The sequence below is a fragment of the Mustela nigripes genome, chromosome 4 (assembly GCF_022355385.1).
Source record: "Mustela nigripes isolate SB6536 chromosome 4, MUSNIG.SB6536, whole genome shotgun sequence".
In the NCBI taxonomy this organism is placed as follows: domain Eukaryota; kingdom Metazoa; phylum Chordata; class Mammalia; order Carnivora; family Mustelidae; genus Mustela; species Mustela nigripes.
In genome coordinates this window covers 14,261,150-14,279,241 of record NC_081560.1, presented here as the reverse complement: position 1 = coordinate 14,279,241, position 18,092 = coordinate 14,261,150, and the positions used below count along the sequence as shown (strand labels likewise).

At 37.0% G+C, this 18,092-nt stretch overlaps 1 protein-coding gene across 14 annotated transcripts in view; it reads left to right on the top strand.

Annotated features, from left to right (window-relative positions):
* LUC7L2 (LUC7 like 2, pre-mRNA splicing factor) overlaps positions 1-18,092 on the top strand; it is a 61,587-nt gene that overhangs the window by 21,297 nt on the left and 22,198 nt on the right. For 8 of the 14 annotated variants that reach the window (XM_059396298.1, XM_059396297.1, XM_059396301.1 and 5 more), the window contains 2 exons: positions 14,389-14,487; positions 17,547-17,657. In XM_059396298.1, the coding sequence (XP_059252281.1) occupies positions 14,389-14,487; positions 17,547-17,657 (210 nt within the window). Of the gene's footprint in view, positions 1-12,497; positions 12,577-14,388; positions 14,488-17,546; positions 17,658-18,092 lie in introns of all 14 variants that reach the window. The other 6 variants (XM_059396292.1, XM_059396291.1, XM_059396299.1 and 3 more) reach the window with 1 other exon arrangement.

The window sequence follows — 18,092 nt, the reverse complement described above, 5'->3', positions numbered from 1 at the left end:
CTCTGCCTGCTTCTCTGCCTACTCGTGATCTCTGTCTGTCAAATAAATTAATAAAATCTTAAAAAAAATAATGACAGCACTAGTTCCACATGAAGATGTGAAAAAATTAGTCTTTAGATACTTTCAACTCAGAATTTCTTTCCCCAAAATGGCTTGTTTCGGGCTAATTTGTTTTTTGTTTTTTAAGATTTTATTGATTTATTTGAGAGGGAGAGAGAGAGAATGAGAGGAGAGATATTAGTGGGAGAAGCAGACTCCCTGCTGAGCAGGGAGCCAGATGGGGAACTCCATCCCAGGACTCCAGGATCATGACCTGAGCCGAAGCCAGTCGCTTAACCAACTGAGCCACCCAGGGCCCCTATTTTTGTATTTTTTAGCAGTTCTTAGGATCAGTCCAGATAACTGGCTTCATTTTTTTTTTTCCTTTTCAATTTACATGACAAGTAAATTTCCAGAGCCCCCCAATTTGTAAAAATGCCAGTTTTTTTTTTTTTTTTTTTTAGTGTAACAGTATTCATTGAAAAATGCCAGTTTTAATGCACCCTAAGTTTTACCAGTTTTGGCTTTTTTTTTTTTTTTTAAAGATTTTATTGTTTTATTTGTCAAAGGGAGAGAATGTGTAAAAGCAAGGGAGCCCCAGGATGAGGGAGAAGCAGACTCTCCGCTAAGAGTCTATTCTAGGACCCTGAGATCTGACCTGAGGCAAAGGCAGACTCCCAACTCACCGATGCCACCCAAGTGTCCCTAGTTTTGACTTTCGAAGTGTATTTTATGTCCTTTTATTAAGCAGATTTTGTAATTTGTGTTTTATTCTTCAGTTACAAAAATGCATTCCTTTAATAAGCATTTCTAGAGATTAATTAAACCCAAACACCTTTGGTGTCTAGGAAGTCAGAGGCACAGAAAAAGCTTCCCAGTGAGTAATTAAACTTTGCTGCTAAACGTTAAAAACCAAGCCCTCAACATTGTTGATAGCATTGTTGGCAAATTGGCACACAAATACCCTGAACTGTTCAACTTAGGGTGCATATGCCCTTGGGAAACTTTTTTCTGCCCTATCAAATAATCTTGTAGTCATTCATTTTATATACTTCAGGCTTATGGAAGTGATATTTTTAAAGGTTTTTTTTTTATTTTTTAAGATTTTCTTTGTCAGAGAGAGGGTACGTGCTTAGGGTGCACACAAGCAGGGAGAGTGGCAGAGGGAGAAGCAAGCTCCCTGCTGAACAAGAAGCCTGATGCCAGACTCAGCACCCTGTGATCACGACCTGAGCCAAAGGCAGACCGCTTGATGATTGAGCCACCCAGGCACCCCGAATATTTAATTTCTGTAATAGAAAGTTTTGACTATAAGTAGAAGTAGAATTGTATAATGAACTTCATGTACCCATACACCAGCTTCAGTAAATCTTGACCACAAAGCTACCTTATTTATAATCACTTAACCTCCTTGTTTGGTATTTTGAAGCAAATTTTAACTCTTGGATCTGATAGATGAATCTGGAAACAAAATAAAATAGTAAAGACCAATTACTCCCAGGCAAAGTAGAATAAGTTCTGGAAGTCATTGTTATATAAGGCAGATTGTTTTTCATAGTTTGGTACTTCATTAACATATTTTGGTGTCATATTTGTTTTTCTGTACAGTGATTCTCAATAAATGCTCATTACCTGAGAACCTCAGATCGTCCTCTGAGTATTCCCAGAACTCTTCAGAACTGTTTTAGAGATGCATACAGTTTTATAAACTGTGTTTTAACAAGGCTGAAGAAACTAGTATGTCTCTGAGGCTATTCAGTGAAAAAGAGAGAGTGGAGTAGTTACAAATGCATCATTTGGAGGATGTAAACAATGAACACAGAGCAAGCACATGATAATAAACGAAACCTTAAAACAAATATTTTTTGTTACTGTACTCAAGCAGAGTCCCAGATTCTCTATCACTGGGAGATTTATTTATTTATTTGACAGATATTTTTTTAAATATTTTATTTATTTATTTGACAGAAATCACAAGTAGGCAGAGAGGCAGGCAGAGAGAGAGGGGGAAGCAGGCTCCCTGCTGAGCAGAGAGCTGGATGTGGGGATCGATCCTAGGACCATGGGATCATGACCTGAGCTGAAGGCAGAGGCTTTAACCCACTGAGTCACCCAGGCGCCCCTGGATATATTTTTTAAACTGATGAATTTTACCTTGATGTACAGGTGGCAAGACAGATGACTTACTGAAATACTTTTTAGTTTGATGATTCTCACTCATTAAGGAAACTTTTATTTTGACCCATATACAGTAAAACATTGTGAATGTTTATTGTCCCATAGACATTACTAGTCTGTAAGATCAAAAAATATAGGCATTTATATTAATGTATTTGGATAATGTAATTTGTAAAATTTCCACATTTTAGTTTTCATGGTTTTTTTTTTCCTTTTATGGTATTTATTGTAGTGTTTGGAATAATGAAATTTAAGTAATAACGAAATTAAGAAATTGAAAAAGAAGATGAGGAAGGTAGGCTGAATGGAGAAAGTAAAGAGAATTCACAGTAAAAGTTAACAAAGAATTTTTCTTCAAAAAGTGATTTGTTTGAGGTGCCTGGGTGACTCAGTGGGTTAAGCGGCTGCCTTTGGCTCAGGTCATGATCCCAGGATCCTGGGATCATCAGGCTCCCTACTCTGCAGAGAGCCTGCTTCCTCTCCCCCTGCCTGACCCCTCTCCCTCTGCCTTCCTCTCTGCCTACTTGTGCTGTCTCTGTCAAATAAATAAAATCATTTTTTTAAAAAAAGGTGATTTAGTTTTTCATCTCTTTGGGAGTGGAACTGATGGTTGAGGTCAGCATTCATTGACTCATTCACTCATTCATTCATTCACTTCACAAGTACTTAGGACCGACTGTGTGCTGTGTTGGGGACACAGAAGTGAACACGGGTTTTTCCTTTAAGTGGTGGGAGCTAGCATTCTGCTGTCAGAGACAAACAACAAAATAATGTGATTTCAGGTCATGATTTAAGTTTCTAGGACCAAAAAAAGCATGGTTAGGTAACTTAGGTAACACCTGAAAGGTGTTAGGTAACACCTGAAAAGGTGGTCCAGGGTGGTTAGACAAAACTGTTCTGATGAAGTGACATTTGAAACTTAAGCCAGTCACTTCTGAGCAAGAATGAACTTATATGTTGCTTCCTTACAAAACTTTTGGTGTTTTCCTACTTATTGTACATATGGCCCCAAATCCAAAATCCTTAGTCCATTCTGCCTCTTCCTTGAATGAATAAATCCTTGAAAAATTCCTGTTTTTTACCAGACTGATTTATTCATTGTTATCTCACTGTTTTCCTTCCCTAGCATGATTGTCTCTAGCATGATTGTTGTTTTAGGTTACCTCTTTTTCTCTTGCTGAAGTAACTTTTTTCTTTTTTACACATTTAAATCCTGTCTGGCTTGCTATATGTGATTGTGTGAGCCTATATAGCCTTTTAGCCTCTGAACCCCAGTGTAGCGCCTGCTCTCCATCCTACTGAATAGGCATTCGTTACTTTTACTTTTTCTTGTTTATATATGTGTTCTCTCTCCTCACTTAGCATTGTCTTTCTAGGGCAAGGACTTTTTTTTTTTTTTTTAGATTTTATGTATTTGAGAGCATGCAATGGAGAGAGCACAAACTGGGTGGAGGGGGAGAGGGAGGGAGAGAGAGAGAGAGAAGCATACTCCCCACTGAGCAGGGAACCCAATGCTGGGCCTGATCCCAGGACCTTTGAAAGACCAAGCCAGGGGTGCCTGGGTGGCTCAGTGGGTTAAAGTCTCTGCCTTCGGCTCAGGTCATGATCCCAGGATCCTGGGATCGAGCCCCACGTCGGGCTCTCTGCTCCGCAGGGAGCCTGCTTCCTCCCCTCTCTCTCTCTGCCTGCCTCTCTGCCTACTTGTGATTTCTCTCTCTGTGTCAAATAAATAAAATCTTAAAAAAAAAAAAAAAAGACCAAGCCAAAGGCAGATGCTTAACCAACTGAGCCACCAAGGTGCCTCAGGGACTTTTGTTTTAATGTTATCTAGATATCTTTGCATATCTTGGTTTGGGATGAATAAGAAAATATTTCATGCTGGGCGCCTGGGTAGCTCAGTGGGTTAAGGCCTCTGCCCTCCGCTCAGGTCGTGATCCCAGGGTCCTGAATTGGGCTCTCTGCCAAGCAGGGAGCCTGCTTCCTCCTCTCTTCCTGCTTCTCTGCCTACTTGTGATCTCTGTTTTGTCAAATAAATAAGTAAAATCTTAAAAAAAAAAAGAAAAGAAAATACCTCATGCTATGTTCTTCAAAAACAATATTAAAAGCTAGAAGAAGAGCTTTATTGTTCTTTATCCACTCAGGGGAAAATGGACTTGGAAGTGGAACATATAAATGGGAATGAGCAGTTAATAAATGGGAAGTGGCAAAAAGCAGGAACTAATCTCTTCATGCCCAGTGTGCTGGTTTTCCTCTTCATCCATCATTTGTGTTGGACTTGTTCATTTGAATGCCAGGATTGGAATTAGGAAAGAAATACCATAATTTCTACTTTAAGACAATGTGGCGGAACTTGAATGTGTACTCAGGTTTTATTATTTCAAGGCTTTTTCCATATTATATTGGGCTTTCTCTTGTTATTGAGCCCCAGGCTTGAATCAAACATTGAACATAGAAGAGAGATTTTACAAATAGGAGGAAAGTTAATGATGGCAATAAGTGAGAATTAAAGTGTGGGTGACTTGTGATTTAGAAAATAGCATTGGCATTGGAGGGCATGTGGAAGGAGTCGCGTGGTCAGCCAGGGCTTTGTATTTCCCATGCTCTGTCATGTCATTGTTGTCATGTCATTGCTGTCATGTCATTGTTTCACTTTTTCTCCAACTGGTGTGCATTCTTTTTAGTACTTCACTAATATCACTATCCTTCGATTACTTGCTATTTTTGTACTGTGTCTAAATTATTGTTGTATTTTGATGTCTTTCAACCTTTTCTTGAGACTCTTAAAATAGTATAAGAAAACAATAAAACAGCATATGGGAAGAATGACTCTTTTAAACAAACTAAGCAGTATAAATAAATAAATAAAAGAATTAGGGGCTCTCTGCTCAGCAGGGAGCCTGCTTCCCCTCTCTCTCTGCCTCTCTCTCTGCCTACTTGTGATCTCTCTCTCTGTCAAATAAATAAATAAAATCTTAAAAAAAAAATTAAAACCAGGTTAGAGAACAGTGAAACTGTTGCTCTAATGAAAGTGGTTTTTAGAAAGTTAAAATTATGAAGCAGTGGAGTATGTTTTTTGTTTTTTTGTTTTTGTGGGGTTTATTTTTAAATCGTAAATATGATAATAGGAATTTATACTGTTCCTCTCAAGTATTCTTCCTCATCTTCACCCTCATTAAATTTCCCTCTGGCAGTACACTGTGATCTTACAGGTGGTACTGTTCTTTAAAAATACTTTTCTATTCTTTCTTTCTGTCTGTCTTTCTTAGGTTCTGTTTATTTGGGTGACTGGGTGGCTCACTTGGTTAAATGTCTGCCTTCGGCTTGGTCATGATCTCAGGACCCTGGGATGGAACCTCACATGGTGCGGGCGTGGGGGGGGTGGTCTTTGCTCAGCAGGGAGTCATCTTCTCCCTCTCCCTGACTCTCTGCCTATTTGTGATCTCTCTCTAGGACAAATAAATAAAATCTTTTAGAAAAATACCTTAAAGTATTTCCATTGTTAATAAATTGACTTAGGAAAGTCAGATTTGGGGTTCCTGTATAATTTGTTAAAGAGGGGCTCCTAGGGACGCCTGGGTGGCTCAGTTGGTTAAGCAGCTGCCTTCAGCTCAGGTCATGATCCCAGCATCCTGGGATCGAGTCCCACATCGGGCTCCTTGCTCCGCAGGGAGCCTGCTTCTCCCTCTGACTCTGCCTGCCATTCTGTCTGCCTGTGCTCGCTCTCGCTCGCTCTCGCTTGCTCTCTGACAAATAAATAAATAAAATCCTTAAAAAAAAAAAAAAAAAATTTAAGAGGGGCTCCTAGAAGAATACTCGAGCTGTAACTCTATAGAGAAATATGTAAAACTGCTTGGAAAACTTAATTGGATAAAGCAAGCCTTTACTGAATGTAATATTATATCTACATATATCTATATATTATATCTATATATAGGATTATATCTACATATATGCCATACTGGACACTGGTGCTTAGATTTCCTGTTGTTACATCACCTTCAGCATGTCCAGAACAAAACATTTCCTTTACAGACCAACTCTTCCATTTGATTTAGTCATTTCTCTTGGTGGTGTCATTGTTTGCTCATGCTTGAAGTACTCCCGATCTTTTTCCCTCTGCACTTCATTTCCAGTTAGTTAATTGGTTAGGCAATAGTTCCATTTAATTAGTTGATTGAGAGGATATTGAACTATATTAAGGACTGGATTTAAATTTTTACTCTGCTCCTGGGGCTGCCTGGGTGGCACAGTGGGTTAAGCCTCTGCCTTTAGCTCAGGTCATGATCTCAGGGTCCTGGGATCGAGTTCCACATCGGGCTGTCTGCTAGGCGGGGAGCCTGCTTCCTCCTCTCTCTCTCTATTTGTGATCTCTCTCTGTCAAATAAATAAAATTAAAAAAAAATTTTTTTTTTAAATAATTTTTACTCTTCTCCTGCCTGCTTATAATCTTAGACTTGTGATCTTATGACTTCTCTGAGCCTTGACTTCCTTGTTGTAGAAAGGTGGTGGAATTAACGATTTCAGAGATCTTCCCATCTTTAAAATGCTTTCATTATTCTGTAGCACTCTGTTTTACCTCCACCTGCTTTCTTTTTTTTTTTTTTTTTTTTCTGATTTGACCCTATGACTTTATTTCTGGCTTGTCCTAGTAGCCTGTTCTGCCCTTGACCTCTTTCTTCTTGTCAGTCCATCCAATAATATGGTGTTAATGCTTCTAAAATATAGATTTCATCGTATAGATTTCTGCCCAAATAGTCAAGCATTCTTCTTTGCCTTTAGAGAAAATTCTGCATATTGATACATGTTCAAAATCTTTAACAATCTGGTCAGAATCTGTAATTTGATTGGTGCAGCAGTCCTGAAATATTTGAGAAAAGAGAAGTTCAGAGAAATTAAATGAATTTCTCAGAGTTAAATGGATAAAAAGATGTTAAGGGAGGTCTTCTGAGTTGCTAAGTACCCACTCTGTCCTTACTTTATTATTTAGACAATAAAGTTTTCAAGTAAAAGTAGAAAAAGCATAAAACATGAATATTTTCCATTATATATCATCCCCCATCCCAGACATAAAGCCTGTCAACAATTTAATTTACTTTTCTACTCCCCTTTCTGTGTGTGTGTGTGTGTGTGTGCATGTGCAAGTTTTAACAAAGGGTATTATGTTTGATTTTTTTTTTTCACTTGTCTTGGAGAAGTTTCCAAATCAGTGGTTGTTATTATTATTACAAAATAATATTTTGTAATATGGCTGTTTCCTAATTTATTTATTCAGTGACTATTATTGTGTTAACAGTTTTTGGTTTTGGTGCACAGTCTGGCAATAAAATCTTTGCATGTGCATCTGTGTTATGTATTTGCAACTGTTAGTTTAATGTCTCCATTTTTTTCATTGAGAATATAAACTCCTTGATAGCAGGGATTATCTTCTTACCCTGTTTTATAATTCCCTTTAGGATCTAGCTCATTGATCTGAGTAAATATAACAAAGCAAGAATATTTGCAATTTTTGAAGTAGTTATAATGCCCAGTTTCTATCATTGCTTTATTCATTAACATACTACTGCCAGTAGTTTATAACTGGCAGTACACTCAAATGTGTAGGTCAAGCTTTTGATTTGGTGTACTCTAATACTTTACTTGTTGATTTTGATTTATAATTTCTGCATGCCGCTGTTCCGTTACTTAATTTTTTTTCCTCCAAAATCAAGTGGCTTTATTGATATTTTTTTTGAGTGTAAGAATAATACGACCAGTATCAGACCAGCTTCACAGCAGTGTCTGTGCACGAATCTGAAAATCTGTACCTGAAAAAAATGGCATTTTATTATGTTTTTCTTTACTCTCTATTTTCTCCGTTTAGTATCAAGATGATAATTTCTAACGGCTAAATAATGCGTTGTAGGACTATTCCATGATTCAGTTAAAATCCTATGCTCTAAAACATCATTGTTAAAGTTTTGTCCATTTACCTTTGTGTACTGTACTTCATTGTTTCTTCAGGTTCTTAGAAGTAGAATTCCTTTGTTAAATCATCACATTTATTTAGTAGTGATGGGTTGTTTAAACCTGGTCTTTTATGTAGGAGGGAAAAAAATAAGAGAAACTATTTTCCTTATGAAGCTTAAAGTCCAGTTTGAGAAGATAATGTTCATTTTTGAAATTTCAAAAGAACACTTAGAAAAGCGCTTAACAGAATCAGCTTTGTTAAACAGTAAAATGTAATACAAAATGCTAAGAGACTGTAAGAGAAGTTTTCAGAATTAGATGACTTCACAAGGGAAATATATTTAGGATGGAGAAGACAAAAATGCAGAACTGAATTTTTCCAATTAAAAATAAACATTTTTGGGGCACCTGGGTGGCTCAATGGGTTAACGCCTCTGCCTTCAGTTCAGGTCATGGTTCCAGGGTCCTGGAATCGAGTCCTGAATCAGGCTCTCTGCTCTGCGGGGAGCCTGCGTCCTCCTCTCTCTCTGCCTGCCTCTCTGCCTACTTTTGATCTCTGTTAAATAAATAAATAAGTAAATAATCTTTTAAAAAAATAAAAAAACATTTTTGGGGTTCCTGGGTGGCTCAGTGGGTTAAGCCTCTGCCTTCAGTTCAGGTCATGATCTCAGGGTCCTGGGATCGAGCCCCGCATCAGGCTCTCTGCTGAATGGGGAGTCTGCTTCCTGCCCCCCACCTGCCTCTCTGCCTACTTGTGATGTCTCTCTCTCTGTCAAATAAATAAGATCTTAAAAATAAATAAACATTTTCCCCATTCACAATCTAAGAATTTAGATGTCTTTTAATTAAAATGCCATAAATAAACTTGTAGGAAGAATGTAATTATGAAGTAAATTACTTCTTAAATTTAAAAATTCAAAAACTCTCCCTGTGACTTTCACTAGAAATAGAGCCATTATAAGTTAAATAGCCAAACATTGTCTTATGTTCTGTTTGAAGCTCATTTATTTTAAAAGAGAAGCAGCAGCAAGTATCTATGCACTGAGTGTTCAAAGCACTACTTAACCGTCAGTGATAAAAGTCAGGATTGATTAGGCTTTTGAGGATTGGTCCATAATTGGTCATAGTGTGGTTCTATCATGGTTCCCTTTGTGGTGGCTTTTTAATTAGATGACCGCAGTCTTGAAGAGCCTTAACACGGACACACTTACCCTTCCCTCACTTTTTACATTGGCAGGTAGTTGTGTTTACTTTGGCTTTCTTGTTCTTTATTTTATTTTATTCTTTTTTTAAAGATTTTTTAAATTTTTTTTTAAAGATTCCATTTATTTATTTGACAGAGATCACAAGTAGGCAGAGAAGCAGGCAGAGCAAGAGGAGGAAGCAGTTCCCCGCCGAGCCCCATGTGGGGCTCGATCCCAGGACCCTGGGATCATGACCTGAGCCGAAGGCTCAGGCTTTAACCCACTGAGCCACCCAGGCTCCCCATTGTTCTTTATTTTAAATATTCCCTGTGTTTATGACAGTGCCAGAGTATGTGTTTAGTCGCGGTGGTATGGACAGAGAGGAAAATAGATGGATGACCAGTATTTAGAATTCTGAAAATTTGTATATACGTACTGTCCTATGTCCTACTAAATCCCCAGTGAATAAGCACTGAGGCTATTCCAGGCCAAAAGAAAAAAATATATATAGCTAGGCCCTTCCTCCTAGGATTTTGGTGCCCTGCAAATCTACTTTTGTAAGCTAGTCTAGACTGGACTGCTGCAGAGCTCATGGTCCAGGGTAGTGTCAAGTCCATGGAGGAGAGTAGCATAAAATACTTAGGAAGGAAAGAAGTTCCAGCAAGATTGATAATCCATGGAGAAGTGAAGAAGACCTTCCCCTCCCGAACTCAGATCAGTTTTGTACTCAGTTGGATCTTGACCACACTTGCTTGTTAACCTCAGGGCCCAGTATGCCACATGTCGTTTGGCCTCTTTTACCAGTTTGAGTCTTTCAGCAAATACGTCTTAAACATCTTGTATACCAGGCAAACTACGTATAGATAAAACAAACAAAAAAAACACTTCGGTCTTTGTGGAGCTCACATTCTGGTGAGGTAGTAAAACTTTCGCCCTTGTGAAAATTCCCCTCCAAGGCATATATCCACCCTCCCCCTCTAAATTTCATCCTCTTACCAAAACTCCACCCTTAACATTAGTGGTATAATTGTGAGTTGTGTCCTTTTTGGTGTTCATTTTGTTCTTGACCCAAAGAGTTGAATTTTTCCCTTTGGTTGGTTGTATGATGGAAGTTTAATGGTAAAGCAGAGGAAAAGCCTAGAATTCCTGCCAGTATGGGTGGGCAACAGTAATGTTTAGGTTAAACAGACAAGATTTATATATTCCTTTTAGAGTTTTGTTGTTGTTGTTGTTTTAAGGTTTTGTTTATTTATTTGACAGAGACACAGAAAGAGAAGGAACACAAGCAGGGCAAGTGGGAGAGGGAGAAGCAGGCTTCCCGCTGAGCAGCCTGGTGATGGGGCTTGATCTTAGAGGACCCTGGGATCATGACCTGAGCCGAAGGCAGACACTTAATGATTGAGCCACTCAGATGCGCCCCTCCTTTTAGTTATTTTATTATTATTATTTTTAAAGATTTTCTTTCTTTATTTTGACAGAGATCACAAGTAGGCAGAGAGGCAGGCAGAAAGAGAGGAGGAAGCAGTCTCCCCGCTGAGCAGAGAGTGTGATGCAGGGTTTGATCCCAGGACCCTGGGATCATGACCTGAGCCAAAGGCAGAGGCTTTAACCTACTCAGCCACCCAGGTTCCCTCCTTTTAGGTTTTTATTGAGAACAGATTGGAAATCTAGTTAAGCAGGGGATAAAGATAAGGGAGTTAACTGGAGGAAAGGCAGTTAGACAACTGCTTTGGGTATCTATGTGCAGAACAGAAGTCATATCTTGTGTTAAACAGAAGGGGCGTTAGACCTAGAAATCAGTGTAAGCAGATTTCCCAGTAAGTATCTGGAATAAGTGTCTTTCTGGGCTTCGGTTCCTTTCTGTAGATTAGGAATAAAACTAGATCAGTGAGTGGTTCCTAACACTGTATATTAAAAACACCTGGGAGGCTTTTACAGCTCTGTCTTTGGAGGGTAGGCTTGGATCTATTTCCAGAAGCTTGCATCAATATTATTACCCTGGGTCTAGGTTAAAAACCACTGTATTGGATCAATGGCATTCCCAACTGGCATCATAACATTTTCGGAAATGAGTGTAGCTTCCCATTACCAACTCTAACTATAGAAATACATGTGTAGAGGGAGTTGTTGGAGAGAGTATTAAGATACCAATGAAGAGACACACTTGCTGGGGCTACTGGTTGGCTTCTGTTGGTAGAGTATGTAACTCTTGGTCATGAGGTCATGAGTTTAAACCCCACTTGGGGCATGGAGCCTACTTACACACACACACACACAGGCTGGTAGCAAAGATGGGAACAATGTATTTTGTAACTCTTTCATTACTATCTTATTTTCCTGCATATTTTAGGAGCATTACATTTTAACTTCTTAAAAATGTTGCTTAATAAGCAGTTTTGAATTTCCACACATCAATAGCAAGTTTCACTTGCTGCTTAATGTCACTGGAAGACTTATTTAATCCATAGACTTATGAGAGGAAGGAGTGGGGCCTGAAGGAATCTCAGCATACTCAGCAACAGTGATACGTGAGAGCCATTAGAGGGATGATAACTTATAATACTGGGGAATATTCCTTACTATTCCCAAAGGATAACTTTGAAGACATTGTCTATATTCCCACATTCATTCTTTTATGTGATTAGTAACCCAGGTAGTAGAGTTTAACAGAAAAACTTTTTTTTTTTAAATTTTTTTAAGATAATCATAAAATGTCAGAGTTGGAAAGAGGAAGCTACTTTAGCAGTTCAGTTCTTTGCTCAGTGTCTTAGAAAAATGGTTGTCTAAACTGTACTGGGATCTTCCAGTTATCTGGGAATTCACTAACTCTTCAGGAAGTGTATTCTGTCTTTGGAAAGCTTTGATCATTAGAAAGTGGGTGGGGGTTTTTTGTTTATGTTTTTAATTTGAGAGAAAGTTAAAATCTGACTTTGAAGTCCCTTGGAACAATAATAAGATCTGTTTCTGCTTCATGTTGAAAAGTTCTTTAGTTAAAAAAGAAAGAAAGGGAGAAAAGTTCTTTAGTTGTTTGAGGTCTAGGTTCACATTTTGATTTTTCTTGGCTAATTGCATCTGTCCTCCGGCTTTTTTTGTATAGCTTGGTTTTGAAATACTTGGTCTAACTTATTTATATCCCTTTGAAATGTGTAGCACACAGAATGTATCTTTTGGAAGAGAGGTGTTTGCCAGCCTTCAGCAAGAGATTCTTACTTTGTTCATACTATGTCCTGTAAGTTAATTTATCTCAATCATGCCACATTATAACTCTTATTCTTGACTAGTATGTTTTCAAATTTGTCTTAATTTTCTGCTCATAGCTATTTGTAAATTTGTCTTCTTAGATATGACTTCATATTTTTGAGAAATTTTATCTGATCTGTCAATTCTTTTGAATCTTAAAATTTTTTTTGAAGTTTATTAAAGTAATACCTACATATAACTTGGGTCTCAAACTCACAACCCTGAAATCAAGAGTCACATGCTCTTCCAACTCAGCTAACCAGGTGCCCCAATTCTTTTGAATCTTAATCCAGTGAATTCACTTTTTTTTTTTAAGCTTGGGATATTGTACAAAATAGACTTTCATATCCTTTGTTGTATCCAGGTTGTTGGCCAAAAAGTTAAGACAGAGTCATTTCTAGGTACTTACATAACAAAGCTTAACGCCCAGACCTATGTGCCAGTGATTGTCCTATTCTGTTTTTTGCTGCTAGAAACATCCCTCTGCTTGACACTGGCTTTTATTTATTTATTTTTTTAAAGAGTAAATCTGTAAAACCTCAAGGATTCTTTTCTTAGCTTTTCCCAAGGTTAGTTTGCTTCCTCACACATCTTAAATCCAGTTTAAATGTATCCTCTTCAGAAAGACCTCCTCTGACCTCCAAGCAGCCTCCCATCATAATGGGAGGGTTCCTGTTTTATTAAACCTCTTAACTGTATTCAGAGACACAATCATGGTTAATTACTTATTTCCCCTCTTCTAAATGTCAACTCCATGAGGTCAGAGACTGTATGTATCTGTGTCAGTTAGCTCTGTTTCCCTACCACATGGCATAAATGGGTACATAGTTAACTGAAGGAATGACTTTACTACTATGTTTGTCGTACTTTATGCATAGTTTGTATAACAAAACCAAAGGCCATATTTACTGTGCCTTTTCAAATTATTGTATTCTCTTTTTACCAACTTTTGAGCAGTTCTGAGACATTCTATTTGATAGGATAGCATACTTGCAGTTGGAAAATCTGTTTTATTTGGATCTCCATTACAGATATCCACATCTGTAAATATCTTTGCATTCAGCCCAATTCCCCCCCCCCCCAATTTTCCCCTTAAAGGATTTCCTGAAATATCAGTTGCCCAGATAATGTAAAAATGGGTGGATTTTTAGGAATTTTGGTCTCAGGAGAAAACCTAATTTGGTTAAATAATGTCTAATTGGAATTCTAAGTAGGAGGATCCTAGGTTCAATGGGAGTATATTTTAGATCCCTGATACATGCTTGTAAATAGGATTTTAATTTTTTGTAAAATTATATTGGGTGTTAATAAATTTCTTTTTGCTAGTTCACCTAGAGTCTTATCTGGAATCCTTATCAAGTTTAGTGGTCTTATGTTTGAGAACTCCATCTTTATTTGAAAATCAGAACGTTCAGAGAATATTGATATAATTCAGAAATTTGATTTACATATTCTTTTAGTTAATTTTAAACTAACGTTATCTTTTCTGTGTTAATAGGTTAAGTGAAATTTGATTTGATAAAGAAGCCGGAAGCTTTTTCAGATTTTTAGTTTTTCTTGTCTGTCTGTTCTTAAGTACGAAAGTAATCACTGTTGCCATCTGTTGATAGACAGAATTGATGTGGATTTTTTTCTGACATCAGCTTTTATGCTTGTCCATGAAATTTTGTAATTTGAAAGTCCATAAATAAAGAAGCATCTGTAAGACTTAATATGTATTTTGAAGAGAACTGTGGCGATTAATGAAGTTTTGAAAAATGTGTTTACTGTTTCAATAATATGTCTTTTTTCTACCCCCCAGAGAATGGATCTTGGAGAATGTCTGAAAGTTCATGACCTGGCTTTAAGAGCAGATTATGAAATTGCGTCCAAAGAACAAGATTTTTTCTTTGAACTTGATGTATGTAATTTTTCTTTAATGGGTTAGATTATTTTTTTGTAGTAAATGTTTTGAATGTGGATTAATATCTCTATAGGAAAAGGCTCTTAGCAAGTTATCTTCTTTGTGTTTATTTGAAGGACAGTTCTAAAGTAAGATCCTGAATTTTCTTGACTAACAATATTTTTTTAAAAATATAAGGTGAAACTGGGTAGTTTAAAAAAAATGTGTAAAAATCCTTGCAGTGCATATAATCTTTTGAAAAACTGTTCCAGTAAAGTTGTGATGATAAAGGAAACCTCAATTTAAGCACATGTAAACAACAAATTTCTAATGTATTTTAGGCCCTTAAATAATCTACAGAACTTTTATGTTCATTTTTGTTTGTATCTATGAATATGTATAGAGGGAAAGAGGATATTGAGTACAGTGTTTTTTATGTAAAACTGATAGGAGAAATATTAAAAGGTACCACTTACATATCTTAAAGGCCCAAGATCTGATTTATTTATACAAACAGAATCGTTCATTATAAAAATAGGGAAACTTTTTTTATATTTATATAAAACTTACCAATTAGTATTACATAAAAGATACTAATGAACACACATCTTCTGATTGTTTTTACAGTAAGGTATAATAGGTATATTACTTGGTTTGGAAGGTAAAGCAGTCAATAGGCACCTCCATCTACTTCTCTCCTAAGAATTTCTGCTAATAGAAATGAAAATTAGGAGTGCCTGGGTGGCTTAGTCAGTTAAGTGTCCTACTTGGTTTTGGCTCAGATCATGATCTCAGGGTTGTGAGATCAAGTGCTGCATTGGGTTCCATGCTGGGTGTGGAGCCTGCTTAAGATTCTCTCTCCCTCTCATTCTCTCCCTGCTCATGTGCATTCTCTCTCTCTGTCAAACAAAACAAAAAAACAATATCACCTATGTAAACATAATTTAATATGGGACTGGAACAGTTGGGGGAGACATGTTAAATCAACTAGATTGATAAAAAAAAATAAAAAGGCTTAAAATAAAAATAGATTTATTTTATCTGGGCATAAAATAAAGCAGAAACCATCACCTAGATATAGGGATATGGATAATTAAGTCATTTTCCATATTTAACTGTTTTTCTTTTAGTGGTTGTGGGCCTTGCAGAATGTTTTTATAGTCGTCTCATATATCAGTGCTTTAAAAATTTCTAATGGGTTAATTCAAAAGGGTCTTCCTTGTTCTGAGGTGTTGAGAGTCTCTCATGGTTTCTCCTGGTATTTTTTATGGCTTCATTCTATACACTTAGATCTTTCAAAGAAGTTAAATTAATGCTGGTCTAAGGAATTGAGGTACAGATTTAGCTTTATTTTTCCAGATAGCTACTTAGTTGACCTAACAGTACTGATGAGTACATCTTTTTCCTCTGACTGCTTTCAGATCCCCCTTTAAGCTTCCCATAAATAAATTTTAATAGACCTATCTTGTGAATTTAAAGATGAATTTTAAATTAAAAGAGCTAAATAGGTTTTTGGTTTTTTTTTTAAGATTTTTATTTATTTGAGAGAGCCTGCACACACATGAGCAGGGTGGGTGGGGAGGGGCGGAGGTGGGTGCTGGTTGTGGAGAAGCAGACTTCCTGCTGAGCAGGGAACCTGACATGGGGCTCTGTCCCAGAACTCAAGGATTATGACCTGACGGCAGGCAGACGCTTAACCAACTGAGCGACCCATTTGTCCCTAAATACCTGTTTCTTTATCATTACAGATAAGAGCTTTTAAATGAACCTGTTGCTTTTTATTTCTAAGAAATTCCTAGAATCTGCTATGTGCTGAGATTTTATTTTTAATTAAACATTTGTATTTTAAATTAGTTCTCTTTCTGTACAGTAAGATATGAAAGTCCAAATTGCTTGACTTGGGAATAAACCTTTAAAGTTTACTTTTAAATAAATTACTATTTTATTATAGACATGCTAATACATGCCTGACAAATGTTTTTAATGTATTTATTGAATTGGATTTTTACAATGTAGATGTTGCTAAAATTCTCAGTGGTTTATTCTTTGAAAAGAAAGCAAGTTTTCCTGATTGTAACATTTTCATTGTGGAAAATCTGAGAAGCATGGAAAAACTAATTATTGAAAATTTTGCATATACTCAAGAAGAATTGCTAAAATTTTATGTATGCTCTCCTTTTTTTCTGTGCTTTATTTTTTTTTTTAAAGATTTTATTTATTTATTTGACAGAGATCACAAGTAGGCAGAGAGGCAGGTAGAGAAAGAGAGGGAGGCAGGTTCCCTGCTGAGCAGAGAGCCTGATGCAGGATCCCAGGATCCCAAGCTGAGCCGAAGGCAGAGGCTTTAACCCACTGAGCCACCCAAGCGCCCCTTTTTCTGTGCTTTATTTTACAGAGTTGGGATTTTATGGCATATGATACTGTGTAAAATCCTTTTTATTTACAAATCATGAACATTTTCTTGTATCATTAAGTATTAAAACCTTTTTTTATTGGCTGAAGATCAAAATTTCTACATTACCTAGGTATTTAGGGTATTTACAACTTAAAAATAACACTGTGAGGAACATCTTTGAATATTAAGCCTCCTGTATATCGGATTATTTTCTTAAAAGGTATTTCTGGAAGCAAAATTACTAAGTCAGGAGACATTTTTAAGTCTTTTGATACCAGTTACCACGTTGTCTTTTTAAAACACTGCACTGTCTCTTCAGCGGAGTATGAGAGTGGTAGTTTCCTTACAGTTTCACTTTTCTGGGAACTGTTTATGTTTACTCTGCTAATTTAATAGGTGATGAAGTTGTATTTTTGATTCATAATTGAACGTGCTTGCTTTTGTTTTTTTACTACCCTATTAGCACTTCAAAAAATAAAGTATGGGGTCCCTAGGTGGCTCTGTTGGTTAAGTGCCTGGCTCTTGATCTCAGGGTTGTGAGTTCAGGCCTTGTATTGGGCTCCATGCTGGGTTTAGAGCCTCCTTTAAAAAATAAGAAAATTATGTATAATTTTTGAGTGAAGATATTCCTCAATAAAGTTGATTTTTCTAGCAGTAATTTTCTTTTAATTAAATTTTGCAGGCTATGGATCATCTTCAGTCATTCATTGCAGATTGTGATAGAAGAACAGAAGTGGCTAAGAAAAGATTAGCAGAAACTCAAGAAGAGATCAGTGCTGAAGTGGCAGCAAAGGTAAGAATTTCGGTTATTTCATTAGTACTACAAAATACTGTTTCAACTCACTAATTTCTAACTTTTTTTTTTTTTAAGATTTTTATTTATTTATTTGACAGAGAGAGATCAAAAGTAGGCCGAGAGGCAGGCAGAGAGAGAGGAGGAAGCAGGCTCTCCGCTGAGCAGTCTTGTGCAGGGCTCGATCCCAGGACCCTGAGATCATGACCTGAGCCGAAGGCAGAGGCTTAACCCACTGAACCACCCAGGCGTCCCTAATTCTAACTTTTTATTTTGAAATAATTACATCCACAGATTGCAGTCTTTGTAGGGAATTCTCTGAGCTCTTCCTCTAGCCTCCCCTAATGTTCACATTTTTTTCTTTTTTAAAGATTTTATTTATTTACAGACAGAGATCACAAGTAGGCAGAGAGGCAGGGAGAAGAGGAAGCAGGC